The 12290-nt window shown below is 47.5% G+C and overlaps 1 protein-coding gene across 1 annotated transcript; it reads left to right on the top strand.

Annotated features, from left to right (window-relative positions):
* The first annotated feature begins 4114 nt into the window (after positions 1-4114).
* On the top strand, positions 4115-8341 carry FPGT (fucose-1-phosphate guanylyltransferase). Its single transcript, XM_058842567.1, has 4 exons — positions 4115-4258; positions 4593-4760; positions 5576-5668; positions 6398-8341. The coding sequence occupies exons 1-4, from the start codon at positions 4189-4191 to the stop codon at positions 7858-7860; spliced, it is 1794 nt and encodes a 597-aa protein (XP_058698550.1). The 5' UTR covers positions 4115-4188; the 3' UTR covers positions 7861-8341.
* The last annotated feature ends 3949 nt before the right edge of the window (positions 8342-12290 follow it).

Consider the following 12290-nt stretch of genomic DNA (forward strand, 5'->3'; position numbering starts at 1 on the left):
GTGAGTCCTGGGGCTGGCACTGCCCAGCTGAACCACGGCACGGGGCCACCACCCTGCCAGGGCATCCAGGGGGAAATCCTCAGGTGGCTTAAATAGCAAAGAACAGTCCCAAACACTTAAAAACAAACAAACAAGGAAAGAAACCTACCAAAACAAAAAAACCCTAAACATTTCTCAGGTACATTTGCTATCAGGGAACTTGGATCCAATCCTATCAATCCTACTGAAAGTATCATCACTTGTAGTGTAAAGCCTGGGTTACAGGACCTCATGTTCCCATGGAAACAAACCAGCCCCACACCCACGCCTTCCTCTTTCATGGCTTGGGCCCAAAAAACACACTACAATCAGAAACAGACACTTCCTTCCACTCCCTGAACACCCCACTGGGGTCTTTCTACTGAACTCCACTCTGCCTCTCACCAGACAATTCTCAAGGACTGATTTACACTAGGAGTAATAGTTATCAAATATTTAGTGATTACATCAAAAATAGAAACTTATACACAACATTGTAAGGATAATGCACTGGACTTCTGCAAGCATTTCCCCCATACTTGAAGATTTTACTGTGCTTGGGGTTGGGTAGGTTTTTTAAAAAAGACTGAATGTATGGTGCCATCTCCTGGACAGTATAACCTAATCCACCAACAGTTAAGTGTTTTTCTCATAAAACCTTGAGAGGTGATCGATTTTACTTCCCTACAGTTCACAGAATCACGGCCAGGTTTGGGTTGGGAAGGACCTTAAAGCTCATCCCAGCCATGGCAGGGACAGCTCCCACTGTCCCAGGCTGCTCCAAACCCATCCAGCCTGGCCTTGGGCACTGCCAGGGATCCAGGGACAGCCCCAGCTGCTCTGGGAATTCTATTCCAGGGCCTGCCCACCCTGCCAGGTGAGAATTTGTCCCTAATCTCCAACCTAAATCTCTCCTCTTTGGTTTAAAACCATTCCCCCTTGTCCTAGTCACTCTCCCCCTTTTCCTAAGTTCCTTTAGAGACTGGCAGGGGCCCTGAGCTCTCCCTGGAGCTTTCTCCTCTCCAGGGGAGCAGCCCCAGCTCTCCCAGCCTGGCTCCAGAGGGGCTCCAGGCACTGGAGCATCTCCACAGCCTGCCCTGGCCTGGCTGCAGCAGCTCCACATCCTGCACAATCCCAGAGCTGCCCCAGGGCTCCAGCAGCCCCCAGCACCAGAAAGGTGCCAGCTTCCCCACCCCAGGGACAGGGAAAGGCAACCCAACAGCCAGACCATGGTACCACAGCACAGCTGAGCTGCAGAGCCTTTATATACAGGGACAGAGACACTGCCTTCTCTGGACTTTTAGGATTTATTTCTAGCAGGTATCAATGTCTGTTTAATTCAAACATACTGCCCCTTGGGACTCATTAGCAGTTTAACAAACTCTCCGGGTACAAACACACAGCAGATAAAAAGACAGAATCTTAAAATATTGTATGTATGCCTACAAAAATAATCTGGGTGAATGATGAAGGGTGTCAGGGAAGTGCTCAACCACATCAAACATTGAAAACATTCCTGAGATGGGCTGTTTAAATATTAAATAAATACCCTGAACTTCTGCAAATGTCAAACAGAAGAAATGATGGAATGCTATTTTTCCTAATCTGTTTCCCACTGTAATTATGGACTCTATACTCCAGCTGAAAAGATCATTTATCTTCTGTTAAGCATTTCAATTGCTTTGTCTCCAATAAATTGCAGATATTACCTTTGGCAGGTAACCGAGCCCAGCACAGACACAGCTGATGTGCCTAGAAAATATTTAACATTTTTCTTACATAGGACTTTAATAAAATGTTTAGAAAATGTTTCATCTCTATTTCTGTGAAAGGTTTTTTACCAAATTATGTATTGCTAAAAAAATAATTTCTTCTACCCAAAAAGACTAATTTTAGGGAGGGAAAGGTTATTTACAGGCAAATGTTCTGAATTGTATCCCCCTTTTTTATAATATCAGCAGTGTAACAATATGTATGAATTAATATACAGTAGTATACAAATAACAACACATGTAAGTTATTTTTCCATGAGCTGACCTGGCCACCAGCATGCAGTGGGGACATTTCCACTGTGACACAGACACACAGATAATCCATGCAAAATAAATCCAAACCATAAGTAACTGCATGTGTGAGAACTGGGAAACTAATCAAGCAGAGCCAGCACTAATGAGCGCTGGCAGCCAGGAACCACGGCTGTGCCAGGCGTGGGGGTAAAGGGGAGAGCTCATCCACAGGAACAGAGCAGGGCCACGCTCTGCAGATCCTGGGCACAGTCACACGAGCAGCGAGGCTGGAAAACACCTCCAAGATCCCCCAGAGCAGCCTGTGCCCATCCCCACCCTGTCCCCAGCCCAGAGCACCCGGTGCCACCTCCAGGGATGGGCACTGCCAACCTCCCTGGGCAGCCCCTGCCAAGCCCTGACCACCCCTTCAGTGAAGAAACTCTTCCTGCACGGCACAACCCAGCACCACACCCGTTTATTTTTGCCACCGGAACCATGTAGGCATTTCCTCCCGTTTTTATGCAGCATTTAAAATCTAGTTCTAAGAAAAGGGACCAGTAAGAGCACAGATCCACAGCACTTACCAGAAGTGAATCTGAAATTACCCATGCATTTAATTCACCTTGAAATACCAATATTTACTGTTCTGGGTGGGATTATAGGAAATCCGAGCTAAATCAGAGGCTTTACTTTAGTAGCTGGTTTTTGTTGCCATTTAAGCCAGGCAAAGCTGAGCAGCAGGTCCATCACTGCTGAGAACAGGCAGTTTCTCACTGTGCCTCTGCAAGAGCTTAGATTACAAAAATCACATCAAATCTCAGCACTTCCATAGTCAGAGCCTGAGCATTTTCCATCTGAGGTGTCAGAGGAACTCAGGCTCTTCCACTGGCAGCACAGGTCACTGCTGCTCACACCACAGGTGTGGGAAACCTCTTCCTCACACAGTTTGATGGAATGTGGTGGAATAAGTGTGCTCAGAAACAAATGCCTGTGTTTCATTAGTGCATTACTCTAGTACAGCAGTGAGTGGTCAGTGATGAATGTAGCTTGGATTGTGTCCTGTGTAATGACAACAGAAGCTGTGGGGGCTGTGCTGGGCACTGCCAGCCCGCAGAGAGGGGAACATGAGAACAGAGATACTGCACAGCCCGGCGAGGAACCACAGATATGGGGACTTGGAGAATCTGGACTCTGAGCAGAAAAAAGAACTCCCGGAAAGCCAGGACTGCTGAGCAGCGTTGCTGTCAGCAAGGAAAGCTCAGTACAAAGGAGCAGAGGTTTGTCCCAACAGAAGAGACCATCGTCCTTACTGGAGTAAGTGCAGAGCACAAGGAAGGATCAAACAGATCCTTGTGGTGTGCATTGCTCTGATTAGGAGAGTTATCACCTGCATCACAGCCTCACACTGAGAAAGCACAGTGAACCATTTATCTATTTTACTTTAATCTTCTCTGCCAGCGGTTTACAATCACGAAAAACTATGGATTTATCGTACATTTTTTTCAACTTCATAAATTCTTTTTTTTTTTTTTTCCCTCGGTAGCTCTTATTGTGCTTTTACAGCTACTTTTTATTGTAAGATTTGTGTATAATGAGATCTTATCACGGCAAAGCCTTCTTTCATTTCCCTGTGATTGCATTTGGTATCTGTAATCTCAACAGACTCCGAATACAAACGGAACCCGCAGATCAAAACCCGCAATATCTGAGGCAAGGAACCGCAGAGGGAAAAACCTTCGGCTGGAAAAGCCTTCAGCCTCCTGCAAGTGGCTAGCAGGGAACAGAGGCGCTGCAGGCTGCAGCGAGCCCCGGTAGGTTCCGCTCCGCTCCGCAGCTCCGAGCGCGGCCGGGGGAGGCCCCAGCAGGGCGGGGACGGGCGGGCTCAGCCGCGGTTCGGACTTTGTTCCTCTCCGCATTTACAAACCGGGCACCCCTCTCCAGCCCCGCTCGGTGCACAGAGGTGCCCCCGCGCCGTGCCCGTCCGGAGCCCGGCCGAGCGGCCGCGGAGCCCGGCCCCGGAGCCCGGCCGAGCGGCCGCGGAGCCCGGCAGAGCCGCCCCGGCCCCGGAGCTCGGCCCCGGCCCCGCCCGGCAGAGCCGCCCCGAGGGCTCCGCACCGCCCCCGCCCCGCCGGCGCTTCCGGGCCGCGCTCCGGGCCCGCCGGCGATGGGGAGGCGCAGCGCGGCCCGGCGGGCGGACACGGGCCGGCGGTTGGAGCGGTTCGCAGCGCTGCGAGGTGCGGCGGGGCTGGGGCGGCCCGCGGGGCCGGGCCCTGGGTGCCGGGGCCGGGCCGGGTGCGGCGGGGCTGGGGCGGCCCCTGGGGCCGGGCCGTGGGTGCCGGGGCTGGGCGGAGGGGCCGAGCGGAGCCGGGCCGGGGTCTGAGCGGGGCCGGGGTCTGACGGGGCCGGGGTCTGACGGGGCCGGGCCGTGGGTGCCGGGGTCTGACGGAGCCGGGCCGTGGGTGCCGGGGTCTGACGGGGCCGGGCCGGGGTCTGACGGGGCCGTGGGTGCCGGGGTCTGACGGGGCCGGGGTCTGACGGGGCCGGGGTCTGACGGGGCGCTCCCCCCAGGCGCGGCCGCCCGGCCCGGCGAGCTGTGGGACGTGGTGCTGCTGACGGCGGCGGACGCGGCGCAGGCGGGCGCGTTCCGGGAGCAGCTGGCGGAGAAGCTGCGGCGGGGGCAGCTGCCCAGGAACGTCCGGTACCTCGTGTGCGCCGACCCGCCGGGGCCCAGGATCGGTACGTGGGGCTGCGGGGAGCTCCCTGCGCCGGCCGGGCCGCTCCGCATCCCCGCGGGCTCCGTGGGGCCGTGGTGGTGCGGGTGAATGAGCTGGATCGCTCCTCGGAGCGCGTCCTGTGGATATAGAACACACTAACTCGTGTGTTATGTATTCATGCTTACCTTGACCTGGTTATTTAAACAGTGTGATTATGTTTTAGTACACTACTCAGTGGTGATGTAAAACTGGTCTCAGTGCTCTTATACCATCCTGTCATTCTTAATTCCTGTTTGCTTTAATGTACAAAGTAAGTAATCTCAGTATTATCAACAGTGTAGAGTAATATGCAGAGGGTAATTCTGAGGAATCTGGCAGTTTTAAGTTGTAGGAGCACATAACATATCCCAAACCATTTCCTCAGATCCCAAATCTTCCTTATTTCCATAATGTAAATGTCAGAAGTACTTCTGAACACTGCCTTGAATCCATTAGTAGGCTTTTATGTGACTTGTTTCTTACAGGAGCTGTTTTTTGTGGCTGAGTTATGGCCTGTTTAATTGATTAAATGCTTCAAATGGTGGGGCTGTGCAGAGCTGACTGGGAAATCAGAGTTTTCCCTGGAGCTGTCTGCTGAGAATGCCATCCCCTCAGAGAGCACAGACTTCCAGAGGGACTGTCCCATCTTATCAACCTGATAAGATGTGCCTGATCTTATCAACCATGATATGGCAGAAAGACCATCCCATCTCTCTGGCTGGGCACCAGTACACCTCACCTGTCAGAACAGGTGTTACTGGAGCTCTGCTCACAGATACTAAAATACTTTTTCTTTAGGAAATGGTGGATCAACTCTTCATGCTCTTCGGTGCTTGGAAGAGCAGTATGGTGATCAGTGGACTTCCTTCACTGTGCTGCTAATCCATTCTGGTAAATTCAGTTTTATATATTTTGTTCTAAAAGGATACCTTTTCTTTTTTTCTTCCTTAAAATAATAAAATGGCAGAGAAGCTAGAGTTCCAAAATACAGTTTCCTGAGAAAAGTAACCAAATTGTCTGATCATTTGAAATTGGGTTGCTGCTCACAAGATGTTAAATACACTTCAGCATTTCTTCTCAGCAGTAAAGTTGCTCAGTCAGTGAGAAAGATGAGATTCACAGGTGTCATTTAAGTTTCTGCCTCGAAACACCCATTTAAGGAACACAACCCTCTCAGGGGACCTTGGGCAGGCAGAATACTTGCCTTCTTTATCCACTGAGTCAGGCCACTTCCAGATGTGGAGGAGCATCAGTTCTGCAGAGGAGAAAGAAAGCAAGTGATAACAAGTGTCACCAAATCTTTGCCTTTTGACTCATCTCTGGTAAAAAATTCCCATCAGGAATGTGGGCATTCTCCTCCAAGCAAAAAGCAGGTACTTGTTTTGTCACTTCAGTGACAGATAGCTCTAAAACAAACAGGTAACAAAATCAATCACAGTTTTAATAAATGTGAGGGAGGCTGGGTTTTGGACATAAGGTCAGATATGCTTTGGGGCTTGGTGTATGACTAAGCTGAGAGGTTTTTAATGCTTTTGTGGATCTGTGAAATAGATGCCTAGGTTTAGTTTTTTGCTGACTTACATTCAGTGTCTCTGTGTAACTAGAAGAGTCTTTTTCCAGGTGGTTACAGCCAGCGTTTGCCAAGTGCAAGTGCCCTGGGCAAGATCTTCACAGCTGTGCCTTTGGGCGATCCCGTGTATCAGATGCTGGAGCTGAAGCTGGCCATGTACATCGACTTCCCCTGTCACATGAAGCCAGGAGTCCTCATCACGTGTTCAGATGACATAGAGCTGTACAGCACTGGAGCCACAGAAACCATCACCTTTGATAAACCTGGATTTACTGCCCTGGCTCACCCCTCAGACCTGGCAGTCGGGACCACGCACGGGGTGTTTGTGTTAGATCCATCCAGTTTTTCAGGAACAGGAGGGGTGGAGTATGGATCATGTTATCGTTTCCTGCACAAGCCTGACATGGAGACCATGCAGCAGAGTGGTGCAGTGTGTGTGAGGAGGGATCACCCTCAGCTCAGCTCCCCTGGGAGCCGTGGGGACTCAGGCACAGCCCCAGAGTGTGTGTACACGGACAGCGTGTTCTACATGGACCACAGCACTGCCAAGCAGCTGCTGCTGTTCTATAAGCAGATGGGCACTCTTTGCTGTGAAATAGATGCATATGGTGACTTTCTGCAGGCCCTGGGGCCTGGAGCCACTCCAGATTACACCAAAAACACAAGTAATGTCTCCAAGGAGGACTCAGGGTTGGTGGGAGTGCGGCAGCAGCTGTACTCCCTCCTGCAAGGCACCGCCCTGAATGTCATAGTCCTCAACAACTCCCAGTTCTATCACATCGGGACTACTCAGGAGTATTTGTTCCATTTTACTGATGAGAGCAAACTGAGATTTGAGCTTGACTTGCAGCCTGTGGCTTTCAGCATCTTCCCTGACACAGCCAAGAGCTTGGATCAGCTGAGCATCATCCAGAGCATCCTTGAGCCCGGGTGTGTGATAGGGCCTGGCTCTGTCATTGAGTACTCCAGAATTGGGCCCGAGGTCTCGGTAGGGAAGGGCAGCATTGTTAGTGGGTCCTGCATACATTTCAGTGTAGACATACCCTCAAACTGCTTCCTGAGTTCAGTGAGTGTGAAAGTTACTGACCGAGTGGAGTATGTCACCATGGCGTTCGGTGTAGGTGATGACTTGAAGAGGAGTGTGAAATTGCTGTCGGATATTCGCTCCCTCCAGTTTTTTGGAGCCAGCTTCCCAGAGTGCCTTGACCTCTGGAGCATAGAGGCTTCAGAGCAGCTCTTCTCCAGTGGGGACACATCTTTGGGGCTGTGGACTGCAAGGATTTTCCCTGTTTGTTCTACTCTAAGTGAATCAGTTAGGATATCACTGAACATGCTGAATGCTGTGCAGCACAAGTCAGCTTTCAAACTGAGTGGCTTTCAACTTCTATCTGTTGAAGAAATGCTCACCTACAAAGATGTGGAAGACATGCTGAGGTTTAGGAAGCAAATTTATGATGAAATCTGCCTACAAAGACAAAAAGAGAAGTCTGATTTTAGAACGAACAATACTTGAACAAATGTCCAGTTTTCATTTATGGCTGATTGATTACTTCCCAGCTTGTAAGAATCCTAAGGAAAAGTACACAGATCTCTTCTCTGATCTCATTGAAGTAGAAATAAAGAAGTTGCATGACATTAATAAAGCAGCAAATGCAGATAAACTGTTCTTGTGATTAAAGTTGGGAAGTATTTCAGATCTGAAAACACTAATTGGTGACTTATTGTGGGTTGCATGTTATGTTTTGTAGTTCTTCTCAGTAAGGATATGATACCAAAAAAATTGTCTGTTTGGCTCAAAAATGCTTTAAAAGCTTTTAAAGGGTAGAACATTAACTCCAGCAACATGGAATAATACAACAATTTATGTTTCTCTCTTTTCATGCTGCCATTTTGCAATGCAGTTTACGTAGGCAGAGGTAAAATTATTAAAAGTGCCTTTAATTCAAGACATCTTGTCTTAAGCATTAATAAACTTTTCTCTTTTGTTTTGTAAATTTTTTATCCTCTCCTGGTTTTTGTCAGAGGCAAAAAGATTGGCATGAGAGATTATTCTTTCTCTTGTAAGTTGTAGTACTGGGGTTAACACCTGCCACAAGACACAGTGATTTATTTTTTTACTGGTAGTGTTGGAAGCTGGCAGTGTGATTGAGAAGCTGCCAGCTCTTTGTTACCCACAGACTGACTGATGTGTGCCATGCAAAAAGCAGCATTTTGTACTCCTCTAAACTGAGCTGTTGCTGTCCTTGGCAGAGCAGAGTGAAAAACAAAGAGGTTTGTTGTGAGTGGCACCACAGTGTGTATCTTCAGAGAAACTCTCTTCCCCTTCTCCCCCTTCTGCAAATATGGTTAACAATAAAGTCCTCCTGTTTCCAGTTTAGATGCCCAAGATCCAGCTCCAAATAGATAAATCTGCTATTTTTAGGAGTATGCTGTGCAATGTATCAGTGTGATTTGGCTGTAAACATGATGCATCTTTTTCTCTTCAGTGTCTCTGTGGGTTTTCATGTTTTATTTAATGTTTCATGATGACAGTGTTTATCTCCCTGCTGACTGAATTCCCAAATGGCACCTTTCTTATGCCACCTACGAGGCAGCAGAGTATCTTCCCCTGAGCATTACCCACCCTTCTTCAACCTGCACTGGGTTTCTTCTTCATTAATAAAGAAACCTTCCAAGAAGAAATACAAGGTTAAACATGGAGGTTGGGAATTGCTGGAGTGGACTTCAAAGAAATGAGAATTTCTGAGCAAATAGAAGGTCTGCAAGTCAGTGGGAAATATTGGTTGAACAATGGAAGCAGTACGTTTGGGAACACTCAAGTCCAAGATAAACACTTTAAGTCACAAAGTGAAAGTAGTCTTAGAGCATGGAGTTGTCATTTTTATATCATCCTGTTTGCATGATTTATTCATCCATTGTTGCACAAAAGATTTTAGGGGAAACATGTTTGACACAGACTTTGCATCTTGAGTTGGGGACCAAACTTTGTTTGGCACAGAGTTCCCTGAGGGTTGCTGTGCTGCCAGGAGAGCTCTGGAGTGTTTGGTAACAGTGAAATGCATCCTTTTAACGTGGTTATCCACTTTAACTGTTACAATTGCATTTGTTCTGAATTCCCTGAGGACCAGCTATTGATTTCATTAGCAAAAGCAAACTGCATAAAAATGGGAAGTGGATTTGTTTCTGGCACATAAGTGTTGGGAAAAGAGAGTGAGGAAAAACAGTGACAGAACTTGTGGGAAAGGTTGTGGTAGGTGGGTTGGGCCAGCAGCAGCTGCTGTGGTTTAGGGAGCAGGGTGAATTCCAAGACAAAAAAAAGAGTGTCATCCTGGTGGTAGCCATGGGCTAGCACAGCTAGCCCTCAGGTCAGATCTTGAGGCAAAGGTTTTAATGAAAAAAAAAAATAAATCTGTTGTAATGGAATAAGCATAGTTTTACCAGGAAAGAAACATTGCACTGCTTTAAGTCTGTTGTCACCCAGTGCTTTCCTCTTACTCTGAACATTTTTGTCTCCAATTGAGAAAGCAGATTTCAGTCAATATTAGCCCTGGATAACATCAGCAGGTTTAATGGATTTACTCCACAGGTATGGGAATTCTTCATTTTAAACTGCAATTAAATTTAATGTGAAATGTTACAAAGAACATAACAATATATTTTTTTTTATTTATAGAGAGCTATATAAATTATTTTCCCATATGGAGGGATTTAAAAGCCACGTGGATGTGACATGTAGAGACAGGTTGGTGGTGGCCTTGGCAGTGCCAGGGGAATGGTTGGATTTGATGGTCTGGGAGGGCTTTTTCAGTCCAAATGCTTCTTTGATCCTACAATTCTCTGTATTGCAGCTATTCATGAAGTGTGTACATTTTTAGCTATAACAAATTGCAGTCCTTACAGCAAGGGTCGTGTTACAGTGTCAGTACATCTTACTAAAATCAAAAAGATTTTAATCTGATCTGCAGACCAGACACTTCCTGACAATAATAATGCAAGGCTGATGTATTCAATCCATGTATGTGTTTTGTCCATATTGCATTTACAGCTCTAGATAATCTGTGTATTCCACAGTCTGCTGTTAATGTACATGGCAACAATTTTCTCATGCAGCCAGCTGGGATAAGTGTGTCCCAAGGAAACTGAGAAATCTGTGCAAAGCCACCCAGCAAAACTTCACAGCAGGATCAGTAATTTGGGGTTGCTGGTTTCCAGCACCAGGTTCTTACAAGACCATCACAGCATCCTGGCCCAGGATTTCCCTGCAGTCTGGGTGATGAAGGATGCAGTCATGAGAGTGCCAGGCACACAGGACCTCTGTGGGTGGGAATAATCCACTGAAACCTGGAGTTGGGTTTTGGTTGATCCTCACAGTTTCCCAGATGGGTGCAATGTTTGTATGTCCTCTGGATCATTGCCTGGCTCCATCTATCCTGAAATGCAAGTCAGGCTGGTACAATCTCAAACAAACTCAAGCTTTTAATGATTTTTTTTCATGTCAGCTTTCTTTATTTAATTAGTTTTGCTGTGTAGTACAATAATAGGGCTCATAATGAAGATGATTGCAATGATTTCCCTGAATGCCTTGAGCACACACGTGTTCAGCAGAGGTGTAGCCCTGCTGTGTTATACTGAAACCTGAGAGGGCTTATTTCAGTCACCTTTGGTGGTGAAAATGTGGTGAAATCTGTGGAACTGGACACTTTACAAAGAGCACAAGGGAAGACAGCTGAAATAAAAATGAGCAGCTGAGAGGAATCTGTGCCAGAAGGATGTGGGGAGCTGACGAGAGGAAGAAAGCTCCCAGGATCAGTTGGATCTGCAGCGTTTGTGCCGTCTCAGGGTGGTTTTGCTCAAGCTCAGAGGTTCCAGCCTCTTCTCATTCCCAAACCTCTGATGCCAGAGTTTCATTTTTTGCCCTCTGCACTTGAGCCCCCATGCAAAGGCCTCTGCTGTAGTGAGAGCAGAAATAACAGTGCAGTGCTGCTGTACACTCTGTTCATCTGCTGCCACTGCAAACACCTGCTCCTCTGCAAGGGCCACAGAGCTGCTCTGCTTTCTTCTTGAAAACAAATCGTTTCTTTTAACGTCCTTTTCATTGTTCTGGGACATAAGTGAATGTCCCCAGAATGGCAGTGAAGTTTTTGGGAGCAACTTACAGCTTCTTCAAGTAAATGATGGGTGTGGATGTATGTCACTTGCGGATATATTCTGATTAATTTGAAATAAGGATAATTTCAAAAGACTTGCTCCTGTAGTCCCTCCCTGGGAAGGCAGTTGTTTGGCAGCTGGATGTGGGAATCAGATGCCAGGCTGGTGCCTTTCTGCAGGTCATTGATCACATATCACAGGATACACTGTCACAGCAGTTCAAACTCTACTGAAATCCTTGGATTCAAGTGTAAATTTGTGCAAGTGAAGGGACAGGCTGGTAGTGGCAGGAGGTGCAGTGTTACTGTGGAATGCAGCACGAGGGGGGTTTTAGAGATGTGTGTTCTATTAACATGTCTGCTTGCCTGAAATCCTTCACTGGGATGAGAGCTCTCACACAGAGCAGCTGCCAAGGTCAATCACCACACTTTAAATACATAAATGTATAAATACATAAATATAAATATTTATGTGTGTATATTTGCATTTCACTTTGAATTATGTATTGCCCTTCCTAAGTGCCATTCCTGGATGTTCCCAGTGCCACCCCCTGTGTCAGGGGCTTGTGAGCTGCAATCATCCCCAGCCTCTTGGAGCTGGGGACCCCCTGCACTCCCTGGGGATCCTCACAGAACTCCTGGCATTCAGCTGCTTAAATTCCCTTTTCTCCACAAAGTCAGGAGCAAGCTGCCAAATTACCACTTCCCACTAATTGTAAGTGTTCAGCAGATGAAGGCAAGTGTTCTTTGTGGGAATGAACAGGAGAATTTTAGCAAGCTGAGTGGGTGTTTCTGT

This window comes from Poecile atricapillus, chromosome 7, assembly GCF_030490865.1.
Source record: "Poecile atricapillus isolate bPoeAtr1 chromosome 7, bPoeAtr1.hap1, whole genome shotgun sequence".
NCBI classification, from domain to species: domain Eukaryota; kingdom Metazoa; phylum Chordata; class Aves; order Passeriformes; family Paridae; genus Poecile; species Poecile atricapillus.

Bases quoted from the DNA above. Each gene is read 5' to 3' on its own strand.
- FPGT (XM_058842567.1), top strand. From the start codon at position 4,189: ATGGGGAGGCGCAGCGCGGCCCGGCGGGCGGACACGGGCCGGCGGTTG. The intron at 4,259-4,592 runs GTGCGGCGGGGC...CGCTCCCCCCAG, and splicing joins GCGGTTCGCAGCGCTGCGAG to GCGCGGCCGCCCGGCCCGGC. The intron at 5,669-6,397 runs GTAAATTCAGTT...GTCTTTTTCCAG, and splicing joins TGTGCTGCTAATCCATTCTG to GTGGTTACAGCCAGCGTTTG.